This window comes from Malurus melanocephalus, unplaced genomic scaffold, assembly GCF_030028575.1.
Source record: "Malurus melanocephalus ecotype Western Australia unplaced genomic scaffold, MMel_1.1 scaffold_214, whole genome shotgun sequence".
NCBI lineage: Eukaryota > Metazoa > Chordata > Aves > Passeriformes > Maluridae > Malurus > Malurus melanocephalus.
The window spans coordinates 877520-892439 of record NW_026623446.1 but is presented as its reverse complement, the minus strand read 5'-3'; the positions used below and the strand labels follow the sequence as shown (position 1 = coordinate 892439).

General features: G+C 36.1%; 1 protein-coding gene across 1 annotated transcript in view; it reads left to right on the top strand.

Annotated features, from left to right (window-relative positions):
• Nucleotides 1-14920, top strand: part of POLN (DNA polymerase nu) — an 88464-nt gene that overhangs the window by 19674 nt on the left and 53870 nt on the right. The window contains exons 13-14 of the mRNA XM_057374040.1: nt 301-354; nt 557-622. Of these exons, the coding sequence (XP_057230023.1) occupies nt 301-354; nt 557-622 (120 nt within the window). The remainder of the gene's footprint in view (nt 1-300; nt 355-556; nt 623-14920) is intronic.

The window sequence follows — 14920 nt, the reverse complement described above, 5'->3', positions numbered from 1 at the left end:
TGTGTGTAGGGGTTTTGTGCAGCTTATTGACCTGTGGATATAGAACATAAAATAACAAATTCCAATTGTTCATTTAATAGTATCTGCAAAGACCTGGCTTTAGGTTGTAACTGAGCACTTACCTAATTCATGTGAATATGGTAAGCCATTACTGTCTATAAATCTATTATTTATTACGATAAAACTGTCTTTAAAAAAGAAAAGTCTGCAAACAAGATGCATTTGGAAATTAAGATCTTTAATTTGTAAAATGCTTTATTTTTATACATAAGTATTTATTTTAAATTTTWTGTATTTTAGGTTCATAAGATGAAATCAACTTATGTGGATGGACTACGAACATGCATGATGAAGGTAGAAATATATAAAGCAGTTTGTAAAGTCCTAAAAAGATGTGAAATGCTTTCAGTGTTTACAGTTTAAAAACTTTTATACATGGAAAATTAAACAGTTTTTKATTTTATTGTTCTGATTGCAGTGAGTTTTTATTACTGATAGTTACATTAAATAGAATTTAGCTGTGTGTTTTCATCCTTTTTACTTTACTTGATTACAGGGATTTATTTCCTCTACTTGGAATCAAACAGGAACTGTGACTGGCAGGCTTTCAGCCAAACATCCTGTAAGTGAGCTTATTGAAAAGTTTGGATTTTAATTGAAATGAAAAATTAATATTATTTTTACAAAATATGTCATATTTTAAACACAGGAAATATTTGTTTTCATGCAAGTCTACCAGTTGTTGTAATGTATCTAAATGGGGGTAAACATAGAAAGCTTATTATGGGTATTTTACTGTAGGACATCTGTTTTTAGGAGTATTTTGTGTTATCTGTGGATCAGAATTAATATTATTACCTGAAGTGGAGAAATGCAATTGTGAGCCATGCATGTACCCTGAATACTTCCTTGGCATGAATTCCTGGTTCATGAACCACTCCTTGTAACAGATCAGTGAGCCCTGGAAGGTGGGTGTTTTGGAAAAAAAGGAAACTTTTCTTCTGGAATTTGGCCTCAGGCCTCATAGCAGGAAAGGGCTGAGCAGGCCATGCTGGTGCTCTGGAAGCCTTGCTAAATGGCTGTGCTGCTTGGGCTCTTTGTGCTTCCTATCTTAGGCTATAATGTACATACTTGTGCCTGAAATATGTCTTTGACTTTCTGAACTGCTACAGGCTTGGGTTTCCCCAAGTGGTCTTTTAAGGACATTTTTGAATGTATTCAGTGATCCCATTTTTCTTGGAGTTTAGGGAGCACACTTACTTTTGGCTGTAGAGACTGGTGAGGCCTTTGTGTTCCCTCTCAGTCTTAGCTCTTTTTTTCACCTGTCTTCACAATTGAGGTTYCATTTATATCTTCTTACCCTTGTACATATTTCCGTATGATTTGTCATCAATTTATAGGAAGTGCTTGTGCTTTTTGCTGAGTAAAAATCAGTGTTTAGGATTCTGAATTAACAGCAGAATGGGGAAGTGTTAGTGCTGCTCTCGCTTCTCATGCATCCAGATGGGAGGAAGTGATGGGAGAACAAAAAAGATGATCATGAAGGTCACAGTTTGCTGAATCCTCTGATGTGATGCACATGCATTTCCAAGTCAGAGCTGAACAGATAGCTGTCTTGAACAACCACATACAACACAAAGTGACCTTTGGCCCATCATAGTAAAAAGGACATGAAAACTGTTTTTCCTAAAAGTTGTTTTTCTTCAAAATAAGGCTGCTAAAGTTAGCATCCTGGGTTGCCTAAGGCTGGCTTTTCCTTCTAAGGAAAAACATTGGCATGGCTTTTTTTGTTTGAAATGCTTATGGAACTCATACCATCTGTTTCTGAATCATTTATTGATATAGAAGATATAGTGCAGTGCCCAATCACTTTGCTAAGTGTTAAAGGATTGAGAAGATTCTTACCAGAAATCATAAATATTGGAGATATTTTTGCGGTTACTATGATATTATGTCAAATTTTAGCTGAATTTTTGCTGAGGTAATTTATTTTTAACGGTTTTAAAATGCTTTAACAAGTGCTTAAAGCAAAAGATAAGTGTGAATCAGATACTGTGAGATTTCAAATGTAAAAACATTCCTTATTCTGCAGTGCTTCTAAGAGATGGGATTCCAGACAAAGGTTTCTTTATGTTTCTTTTGTTTTGTAAAGTAATGGATCTATCTGTCCTCTGTCCTTTAAGGCATTTAATGGAGTCCAGGAGGGATTTACTTATAGATTTGAGGGGAAATGACTAGACATTAGATACACAGCAGAATTTCTTTTTTAGATAAACTCTACTGTCATCTTCCTTCAGACAGTTCCACATTTGATAGATGGATGATGTGTATTTTTGGCTTTATGTGGGTTTTTCTCAATAGATAAGTTTATTCACATGAATTTTTATGACTTTTGTGTTGTAGCAACTTAGAGGAGGTTTCTTAGCAGAACTTCAGTAGCTCTCCATGTGTTCATCTATTTTRATTACACTGTGCACTTCATTTCTTCTCATTTTGTTTCTTCTACAATATGTGTGCTGTATAAATCATGTGTTTTTCACAAATATCCAAGTGTTAATGTAGYACATCATTGAACAGGGAGATATTTGATCTTGCTGTTACTGCATTGTAGGTGTCTATTTGCTGCTCTTGGAGAACCTGAGTATCTGAAACCTAAAAATAAATATAAACCCTACAATTCTTCAGTCAAATTATTTTGTAATGTACCCATGGGCTAGTTTTTTTTTCCTTATTGCTATATTATTGCTATTTGCTGTATTGCTTTTGACTATTAGGGGAATTTAATAAGGTTTATTATTTTAATTCGTTACTTTCAAATAATTTTGTATGATTATAGTAGTCTTGTCTACATTAAGATGTTCTTTTATTATATTGCTCATACACAACTTTTCTATTAAATATATTTATGACCTTCATAAAAGCTTGTTTATGTTCTCCAAACCTACCTGGAAATATCTCTTTTCAGTCTCTCATGTTTTATGGCAGAAATAAGTCAAGACACAAGTGGAAAAGCATAAAGCAAATTAAGATCAAGGCCCTTTCAGAATGAAAAGAAAGAAATCCTAACTTGAGATATAAAGATTGCATAAAATTGAATGTTGTAATTTGGTTTAAGATGTAAATTCCGGTGCTAGAATCAGATATTCTGTGTTAAGGTTTCTTTCCTCCAGGCTTCTGCAGTAGAGAGAACTGAAATGCTGCTAATGAGTTTATGCTTCTCTACTTCAGAAGATGTTTGTATCATTAAACTAAAAAGCATAAAGTAGTGGGCTTCAGGGAGCATTCCCTCCTTTTAGTAACAAAAAATTATGCTGAGGATAAATAAAAATTTTTACCTTCTTGGAGCAACTGAAAAAAAAAAAAAGAATTTCTGTTTTTCCTCAGGAAACATGTTTTACAGCTTTCCCAAAAGAAAAAGAAATAAAATATTTTAACCTATTAAAGAAACATGTTAGCCTATCGTTTGGAAATCAGGAATGTGATTTGAATGGGAAACTATTTAGGGCATATTGAATGTTAACATGCATAAGGAAGGATCATAAAGAACCTGAAATACTGAATATATCTCAGTCTCTTCAATAGATATAAGATCTATTGTGAATGCACAATAGAGAATTGCATGCCTGTTTATTAAAAATTTGTATTGCAAGTCGTGTTTGGAATATGAATAATAAATTATCCATCTGGTTTTCATTCAAGGGGAGAGACAATCCCTTGAAGTAGAGGCCCCTCTGAGCAATTGCCATCCAAAATGAGTCTGTTCTGTCAATTAACTTAGCAAACCAGTATTGCTGATTATCTGTACTGTATCTCTGTTATTTTCCCTCTGGGTGGTTTTTTTGGAGTGAATAGACTAATTTTTCTGAGATAAAATGGAAATGTGTTTGGCATAGTTTTGGGATCATTTCTGGAMAGTGTGGATGAGATGCTGCCTGTTTGTAGCAGTATCCCAATAGGTTTTACATCTCAGCATCCCCACATGTGCCCTCCTAGCAGGATGGTCTGACAGACTCGTGCTACCAATGCTATTGTAACAGCTCTCAAATTTCAGGCATTTTGTTCAAGGCATCATTAAGGCTACAGGCTGATGTGTGATACTATGAATATTCTTTCTGAAAGTTTGAAATCTGTGGCCACAATTGGATTCCAGCAGGAACAGGATGTTCTGCAAGGTGTTCCAATAGTGATGAGATTCTGTGGTGTCTTGTTTTATCCCTGCCCCTTTCTTTCACAGCTTTTAGAAGGTTTGGCAGAGGCTGAAGCAATGTGAGGAGCCAGACACCAAGTCTGGGAGCAGGGATGTGAAAGTCCTCTATAATGCCATCTAGGCTAACAAAATCGTTTTTAGATAATTATTCTCTAATGTGGGTTTTGCTTAAAACAAGGTATGTTGTCTCAACATATACAAGAATGTGTCTGTGTTTTCTTGGGTCYTTGAATTAAAACAATTTAATATTGTGTCTTCTAGTCAGTGCAAACCCCTGTCACTCAGATGAGCTGACGTGCTGTTAGAGAAAGCCAGAGTGCACATGCTGATTGTTGTGGTTAGTTGGTGTTCTCTGAGCATCTTTTGCATTCAGAACATATTTTTGTGCCATGTTTCTTTTCAGTATGTTTATTCCAATACTCTTGAGTCATATGGTGATTATGACTGCACTAATAGCACTAAAATAGTATCTCATTTTATAAGTAGAGATTTAATTTTTTTGTAGTCTCTCTTGTTGTTGCTTAGTTTTTTTAGAAATAAATCTTAGTGAAGGCCTCAGGAAGCCATATTTACAGTGTTGGAGAGAGAAGTTCTCTATTTCCTCTTTGTCACTTATCACAGTTGATGTTTTATGACAGGAAAATTGTACTTAAAAATGAGTGAATGGGCATGTTGACAAGACTTTGATCCAATTATGTTCAGGATGAAATTTTACACCACCTTAACAATGCAGTAGAATGTTCTTAGGTATTAGTGCAGCAACTATAATATGGAAAGTCACTGTTTGTCATATAACGGCACTCATAYCTGATGCTCTAAAACATCATTGTGTTGATTTGTTACCCAAATGCAGAAACAAGGTTTCTTCATTAAATACCTTTTTTGTCTCAGCATCTGGAGTACACAGTGTCCTTTTCTATGATATATGCACATCTTTGACATTCTCTGCTGTAATGCTCCTGATTTGTGTAGATTAATTTATCTCATGGTGAATGTGGTGTATCCAATGCAAGGACAACATTTTAAGCATAATTTGGCTCAGTAAAGATTGTAGMATCATCTGGGCTGCAATTCTGTAGAAACAAGCAGTTAAATCCTGTTCAGTTCTCTTGTGTTTGGGATTATCTTTATATGTATAATTGTTCTGTGTGTTATTTAAAGAAAGGTAATGTGCAGCTAGTATAAATCTGCTTCTATGAAGCTATGACATTAAAGATACTTGCATTTTATTTGTGCAGGATAAGATAGTCTGTCATTACTTCTTCTGCAAGCTAAACATAAGCACAGAAATAAACAGAGCAATTAAAATTGACAGCTCAAAAATGAAAAATTCTATACAACCTGGAAAAATATCAGCCTAAGTATTTTTAGCACATTATGAAATATTGACTATGGAGGCTGAATTCCTCCTTCACTCTCCTTTGGTTTCTTGCAGAAGAAATTCTCAGAGAAGCTTAGATTTGTAGAAATGGAAGAAAAAAATTTCCTCTAAAATTTTTCTGTGCTGGAGAGATGACAGCACTGCATGCTTCCCCTTGTTTCTTTAAAATTAGAAGAGTATGTTTCAATCCAGTCCATATAAATTAAATTGTCAGCACTTGAGCATTTACTGCTGTTGAGTGGGCATTGTTAAGGTAGTTGATTATATGCTGATTCATTTTATCCTTTAAAGGGCCTTTGCCAGCAATGTTTTGGGAATKCTGCAGGTAAAAGCCAAAACTATGATCATGTTTTAGAAATTCATCTTGGAATACAACTAGTTCTACTGCCAGGGTATTTTTCTCTATAGAGTGAATGGATTRGAGGACAGAGCTAACAAGAATCAAAATTAGCATCATCCTTGCTAAAAAAAAACTTGTTTTGATTAATGTAGCTTTCACTACCTTACAAATTCAAATGTATTTTAAAGTGTAGTAATTATAGTAATATCTGTCACTTGAAGTTTTCTGGTACAGAAGTTAATCTACACACTTGGTTGTGTTTCTTGGAACTGTATTAAGCCTGATTCCATGTAATTTGAGAATAGTTYAAAACCAGAGTTAGCAGGTGTTAAGTTACAAGAAACAGTGCCATTCAGTTGTAATCTATCACAATCTTTGTTCTGCTACTGTTTATCCACTCACATTTCATTTCCTGGCTGGGCATTTTTCTTACGCCTGAGGTTGGCATATGCAGCATCCTCTGATGTCTCCACTGGTCACAGTCACTGTGCCTCTGTGAGCTCTGAGGAGKTTCATGGAGCCCATGTCCTGCTGAGCTCATTTTCATTGGCCTCATCTGTTAGACAGTTGCTCAGATTTAATCTTCAGCATGTGCACAAATACATATGTGATCCTCATATTAGTTTAAATATCTGTCTGCCTATTTGCTATCAGGATTTCTGTTGGAACCTCCTGTGAGTTGATTAAGATTTTGGAAATTGTGCCTGAAGAATTTTTGTTTTCATATGAAGTATTCCATTAGAGGGAGTACTTTATTTTAGATATACACTTTAGGAACTGCTCTAAGCTTGGAGACTTATATTCTGACAGGACAATTAAAATAAAAATCTCAGACATACAAATTAAGTCTTGTCTTACAAGCTCTTAAAAATGAGAAGTGTTACTATATTTCTCTAARAGCTGAATTCCTTTATGCAAGGACAAAATACTGTCTTAACTATGATCTTAGCATAGATTTCATTATGTTTTAACTGAGCAAACATATTTGTTTATTTTGCTATGTAGTGTCCTTCTACTGTACAATCTTCTTCCAACTTTTATCTCAGAAAAAAAAAGATCTGAGAGGTCTGACAAGACAAAAAATGAAGAGGACAGAAATGAAGAATGATTTTAAAAAAGCAGTTTTTAGGGGAAGATCAAAAGTTAAGTAGATTAAAAAAGACATCTTGGATGGTCCAGTTTTCACACAGTAATGATTTTCCAAAGCTATGTCATTGCCATTCCAAAGAAATTCAGGAAAATTATCTCAGTAGMTCTACATTCCTGTTATATTCATCTTTCTCTGCTGACATTTTTTTTTTTAATTTCTGTCTCAATAAGTAGAAAATCTGCTGTTTCTTTATTTCCTCAGCTACCTTTCATAAAGTCTCAGGTAATTACATGCAGTTTTGGAGATGGATGTACTCTMTCAAGTTGGGAACAACAGTGGAAAAAAGAATAGTGGTTCATATAAGGGTTGCTGAAGAGGAACAGAATAGGACACAAGTGATCTTGCTGACTCCCATGTGGCTTTGTTGTCCTTAGTTCTCCCATTAAAACATGCTCATCTGCTGGCTCTGACTCYAGGGAACTTAGAGTTGAGGACCACTTCTATCAAGTCAGGAACTGTCCTTTCCTCACTGTGAGCAAAGAAAGAGACATTGCTTATTTAGGTTTCTTTTAACTCCTTCAATCAGCCTCCTGTTCACAGCCTTTTAAGAGGAATTCCCTGCTAACAGATGCTCAGTAAATTCCTCAGTATGTGGAACAATCTTGTTTGAGATGCTAAATTTTACCCTTTCCATAAAACAACTGTTACATCTTTTCTTTTAATTCTAAATTCCTCCAGCCTGGAAATCTTGTGATTTTTTTTTATGTGGTTAAAGGTCTGTTATTTGTACCTTTGGACATTATTCCCTTGACTCTGTTTACTTTAAAGCTATAATATTCAGCTAATCTACAACTATACAATATTTACTAGCTCCAGTTGCCACTCAAAGGGTTGTTATCTCTATACCTTAGCATTTGGGGTTTTTTTGCCAAAACCAAGTCGTATCTTTTTGGAGTTCATCCCAGAGTCTTGAGCTTCCCATATTAATGAATRTTAGTGTAACAGAGCTAGTATTCTGCGTATAATTTTCTTCCAGGAAAATGAGATTCAATAAGTAATAAAATTTAGACAGTTTATATATGTGAAACAAAAATAGTCTTTGTCTCTTGAAAGATGCAAAGAGCTGTGTCTGTACAAACACCCTTGCTTGCTGTGCAAGGGTTAGTAATCTGTCCGTATGTAGCCTAGAATCTAGGATGAGCCCATGATTTGACAAAATAGTTTGTCACAGAMCATGCTAAATCAATGAATAAAAGAAAAGGGKKTTTTRATTTTAAAAATCAYTCATCAAATCCTTTTTCATGTTCTRCTGTATTTTTATTACCTGAGCTCACTGCTAGGTCTAAAGTTCAGGGAATATGGCAGAAAGATAATTAGTTGTAGAAAATCAAACACGCTATTCTTAGGGCCTACTCTCTGAAGTAAGAAGTCACTAAATTTGGTTGCCCTTTTTTCCTTCCCTTGAATTCACATCTTTCRTAGCTGATCAATCTTGTAGGAATGGGATGACTTGCTTCTAAGTTTCCTGCTTGTCTGACATCTAAAACCTTGATAATTCTTTGCTGCTGGGTAAGGCAAGAGGAGAGTGCYTTACCTTTGATTAATTGTTCTCTGCTGAAAATTGGAAACTAGTACCAAAAATGAAGGMATCCTTCTTCAGAAGTCTGTATGATTCTGTGTTTTTTGACAAGAAAAACAGATGTCCTTAGTTTTCCAGAAGCCACTAGGTGGCAATTGCAGACAAGTCAAGATTTGCTTAGGGATGCATGTACACATCTATACCAGACTGGCATTGCTATGGTGACCTTGTTCATTTTCCTATTTTCTCTGTTTGTTGAGATGCCATATTTTGAAAATTACATCTTCAGATGATCTTGAAATTGTGTTTCATATAGATGTCACAGAAAATAGCTGTTTATTCCATTACAAGTATAAATTAATGCTGCTATGGGCAATAATTAAATGTGGCAATTTTCCAAAAGGTTATTTTAAATTGTTTTTGCTGTATAATTTCTCATGAGTGAGTTACCTCCAACTTTGGAGGTGCTAGATAAATTGAGTGAATTTGATGCTTGCAGTGCCCTCAGGACTCAGTCTGCTTGTTCTGCATTACAAAAATGCTCTTCTGGGCAGGGTGCAGTTTCCCTTGCTAGATGTCCAATAGCTTTGGCCTTTAACAACAGAGCAARTGGAGTGTTGAAGGTTAAGGAAGCAGCTCACTGAACCTTTGCTTACATTTCTTCCCTAACTGATTCAATGAGGTGTGAGAATACAATTTATCACTTGGTCCCATGTAGAGCAAGAAAAGGCAACTGAAAAAGAAGGAAAAGGAGTGGAAAAATTTTGATAAAACAAATAAACAGGGAAAAATTAAAGAATAACAAGAGAAAAAAAAAGCAATTAAAATTTAGAATACGAAGCTCAAAGGAGTTGTCATCTATCTATCTATCTATCTATCTATCTATCTATCTATCTATCTATCTATCTATCTATCTATCTATCTATCTATTATCATTGTAATGAATTCTGGTCTTACAGACCCAAGTCTTACTGCTGCTCCAAAAGTATTACAATGCTAGTCATTAAACAGATGCCATGGATTTAAAAGCTTACTTTGTGTTTCATTGTGTAAAGCCKAGTTCTTGTTCAAAGAGAATAGTTGTGGCCTAATTATTTTAATAAACTTTCTGGGGAATAAGTTACTAAGAGAAACTCCAGAAGCTTTTGGCTTATAATGCTTCAGTTTTTTTCTGGAGTGCTACATTTTATTAGATAAATTAGAATTTTGCTGCTCTGAACTTGTTTCAAATGGAAAAGAAAATCTGTGTATTTCCCAAGTATGAAGAAATAGTTGGTTTCCTGAAGCAACAGCTATTAGAGTAATTAAATCTAACMAGATCACAGTCCCAGTAAATTTTATTGCTTACAAGAAATGCAATTAGTTTTTGCTATTTGTTGACACTGGTAGCCACTGTAAAAAAAATAATTAATTCCTTTCTTTTGCTCTAGTGTTTGGCATTGTGTCTCACTAACAGCAGGTGGATTAGTCACAACATCAAAGGATATGTATGTGATAACTTTACCTGGTCTAACTTCTTCATTGTATCTTGTTTGGTCTAACTCCTTGGCTATTTTTTAACTTCCYTCATGACACATCCATCCTGTATATGTTTATGAATGGATACTGTTATCTTTTTGTCTCCATTCTTATTTTTAAGTGAGGCCTTAGAACAGTGGGGGAATTAGTCACAATCAAATGCCCACAGAATAGTCAGCAGCCACCTCTGTGCATWTGCATTTATTTTAGTAACTGCCTGTAACATTTGCTCCTCTCCCTGCAGTTTGTAGGTCTTGAGACTGACACGTTCCATAGCAGTTTAGAAATGCAGATCTGGATAGTTAMAGATTAACAAGCCTTATTCTAGTTTCAAAAAAAGCATATAGCTACTGATGCTTTTGTATACATACATAGATGTCTATTCTGAGAGTCACTGGGGTTGACTGAGGTTACTTGTTAAAAATAGCAATTTATGCTACTGAAAATGTAAATGGGGAGGAAGAGAGATGGATGGGTTAGCCGAATCCAGATAAAAAACTGAGAGGAGAATTRTAACATAGGAAATAACATAGGAAATGTCAACAACCCTACTTGATGTAGAGTAAGAAATAATTAAAATGCACTGCCATCCTCTGTGATTAGGTGAAGTCTAACTACACTGTCTTCAAAAGCAGTGTATCCAATATGTGTCTGTATACTGTAGTCCTTGGAAAGAACCAAAATAACATACTGGTTTTAATCTAGGAAAGTATAAAAAATCAATGGTGAATGTAGGTGTAGAATTTTGGCTACCAAAATTTAGCTCGAAAGCTCAACAGAGTATATCTGACTGAGAAGAAACTCATAAAACTGGGAAACCGTCTATTTGTTTGATGTTGATTAGGTATTGTTTCACTGGTAATTCTATTCCCCTTGGATACAGTGACTTTCCTTACAGATTAGGGTATTTTTTCAAGGCTTGAAGCTGTGTTTGTGAGGCTTTAAGAGAGACATCCAGAGTCCATCAGCTCTGAGTCTCCCTGCCAAACTGAAGTCTGTCATTGCTTCTGAGTGGCTCTGTGTGCAGAAGCAACAGCATAGGCAGGAATCTCAATGTTGTTGTTTGAAACAACAGACAGAAGTAAAACAGCTTTTAATTGAGGTGTTTTCAGAACCAACAAAACAAGTTTCTAGTGTATGAGAACACTAGAGTTAGGATACATCAGGATTGTCAGTTAGGATGGATTATAGTGGCAAAAATGAGATTRTAGAAGTAGGTGGAAAGAAATAAGCAGTCTATTTTTCAATGTGTACAGTTCTGATCTAGTGTTCCTAGTAAGATTATCTTTTTTTTCTGCCATGCCTGCTTTTTCAGCATGATGTCTTCTAAAGAGTTTAACTAAAAAACAGTCATGCAGCAGCCATCTAGATGCTGGGAAAATGTGTCAAGTAACTGAAATTGTAAAAGAGGTGATGAATTGATGGAGTGTGATGTCCCACTGTGGCAGTTCCATTGCCGAAGTAAGGTGTCAGCATTGGACACCAGGAAAAAGACAACCAGTCTGTGTTTGTCATATCCAAAGTGACTTTAGCGCAGATCGGATTCGRTATTTTTTAAACACTTTCTTTTTTAAACTATATTGCCAAACTGTGTCTTTAATCATTTCATACCTGGTGGAGACGAGGTGGAGGAAGGGCTTTACAGCGCTACAGGCTGGGAGCAGCATGGCTGGAAAACTGCTCAGTGGAAAAGGACCACTGGTCCTTCCACTGCTGGTTGACAGCAGCTGACCATGAACTAGGTGGGCCCAAGTGGYCAAGAAGGCCAATGGCACTGGGCCTGTGTCAGCAATGGTRTCCAGCAGGACCAGGACAGTGATTGTCCCTCTGTACTCAGCATTGGTGAGGCCACACCTCAAATCCTGTGTTCAGTTTCGGGTCCCTCATGACAAGAAAAGCATTGAGGGGCTGGAGTTTGTCCAGAAAAGGGYGCTACAGCAAGTTTCTTAGGACCATATCTTGGAGGGTTTKACTATCTCCAAKGATGGAGGTTTTGRAACTTCTCTGGGCAGCCTGTTTCAGTGTTCTACTGTCACAGTAGAAAAGTTTTTCTTGTATTCAAACGGAAATTCTTGTAATGGTTTCTGATTCTCACCTTTTGTCCTGTCATTGGGCATCAGTGAGAAGAACCTGGCTCCATCTTCATTAGATACTCCCATCAGTCATTCTGAGTAGAGACAAGGGTTGTGTCTCTTGGCCTGCTGGTGATGCTCTTGCTGATGCAGCCCGGGATGCTGTTGGTCTTACTGGGTACAGAGGCTCATTGCTGGTTCATGTTCAACTTATTCTTCACCACAATCGACAGGTTGTTTTCTGCAAAGCTGCTTTCCAGAGTGAACTCTGTGGGACCCTGATAGGCCGTTTCTTCAGATGCTGAGATCCCTCTGAATGACTTACCTGACATATCAGCACTCTGTGGGGTTTTGGATTGCCTGCCATGTCGCTGAGATTGCATCAGCCTGGTTGTAAATGGAGGTGTTGGGCAGTGTTTGCCYCTGGGGTGCTCCAGCTGTGCCTGACCTCCAGCTGATCTATGTGCCACTCGCCAAAGCCCTTTGGATCTGCAGTTCAGCCAGGTTTCAGTCCACCTCACTGTCCACTTATCTAACTTGTACTTCATCAGCTTCTCAGAGGCTTTTAYGAGTGAGTGTTTTGAAAGCCTTGCTGGAGTCAAGGTAAACAACATCTGCTGCTCTCCCTGCATCCACAGAGCTGGTTACTGCATTGTACAAAGCTGTCATTGCTTAAACATGATTTCCCTGTTCTAAATCCATGCTGATCCATTCAGATCATCTACTTGACTTTAATATGTTTGCAGATGTTTTCTAGAATTATTTCTGCTGTCATCTTCCTGGGAACTGAGGAGAAGTTCATTGGCCTGTAGTTTTCTGCATCTTCTTAGTCTCATGGAAGATAGGAGTGACAGTTGCTTTCTTCAGAAAACTCTCCTGATCATCACAGCCTTTCAAACATATTGAAACTGGGACCTTGGCTTCATCTATCCTTGTATCAGTTCAAACCTCTGGAAATTAATTTCAAATTATSGTGTTGTTTTTATAATTTTTTAATTAAAAAAATGCTAGGGTTTTCTTGTTAATCATCTACTAGAATAGCTTAACCTTTGTTTTACCCTCACTCAGAAATGAAGTATTCTAATAGTTAACTTCCACCACACTGTTTCAAGTATTCCTTCTTGTCTGTTGGAACATGATTTTTCAGAGAAGCAATTATATTTCTCTGTGACTTCTAGCAAGATGTGGAYACCCTTTTCTAACAGTAAGGGAGAACAGTCACATCTCTGATTGTATCTCTGAAAGTTTTGCAGAAATACTTGAAACRTACACATAAAAGCAAAAATATGGGCTGTGTTACATAGTTGAGGGTGGTGATGATCATTTGTCCAAGCCACCTTAATTTTCCACTTCTGATATGATGAAACAGTCACCTGACTCAAGCAGAGGAAATCCTGCTGTTTGGAAGACTCCTGTGAGATTGTCTCCTTATTTCTCTATGCCTGTAAATATCTCGAGTAAATTTATCTCATCAACTTTGATGATCTAAATCTTAGAATAAATCACTTCCAGGTGAGCCTTAGGACAACTTGTTAATATGTATCTTAAACAGRTAGGCTGAACTACCCACTGGAGATTCCTGKTTTTGCTGGCTATAGAGGGATTGTRCACTGCCWGTTTAGACCWATGACTTGCCYAAAATGAATTAATCTAATGTTARATGAGAGGCATGTGTTAAACTGTTCCAATATCTTAAACATGAGCATTATGACTTCTTATGTTTCTTGAGTTACCTCTTTTCTGAAGATTCATTCAAATTACGAGCTAAATAATTTACAAGTGAAAAGACATTTTGCACTTGCAATTACTTACTTGTGTTTTCCAAAATTATTAGTAACACTATTAAAATTGCATTGAAAGCAGACTTTGTRCATATGCTCTCAATGAAAACAAGATAGCAATATGGTGATTTATTTTTACATCGCAGAGAGATTCTGAATACTTTTTTTTATTCTTGAGGATTTTGAAGCTAATGAGACAAGGGAAAATATCTGAGAGTAACTATAAACAATTCTAACCTGTGCTGGGAATTACCTGATTAAGTACATGTCACAATACCTGTGTAGAGTCGAATGAAAAGTTCATCTACATCCTCTACCATTAGAATCGTTCTGTAAGTCAGAATTAAAATGTTTTTTAATGTGTTTAAAATTAGGCTCCCACATTTATTCATGTCCAGGTACATAATAAAGGACTAAATTGGCTGAATTTCTGAGGATCTACTAGTTTCCATGGCCACTTAAACTGCATATTATTCATATCAACAAGCACTAGTTCTCCCATCTCTCTCTCTCTGTATGGTGCTGTGTCAGGTGTTAAACTTTGATATATGTAATTGTACATCTTTATCACTTCTGGTCTTAGTACCACCCYTACTGTTGTGGTTTGAGGCTTTTGTTCTTCTGCTTTAATTTTCAAGAGCTTTTGCTGTCTGATTACATCCCTCTTAAGATTAAAATAACAATTTTGGAGTTCAAAATTGCATGGAAAATGATCATTCTGATTTGGAAATTATATAGCACTATTCCARCCCCCTGAATTCCCAGTATTACATAATACCAGTATGTTCATCTAATTCCTGAGCCACTTGCAAATTAATTACATGTAATGACAAAATCAGAGCTTGATATGCATTCTCAAGTGTTACCTGTCTAAATAAAGAGGCATAATGACACAAAATAATAGGAATGATTTGTAATGTGCCTCTTTCATGCTTTACTGGAGGTGTATGGA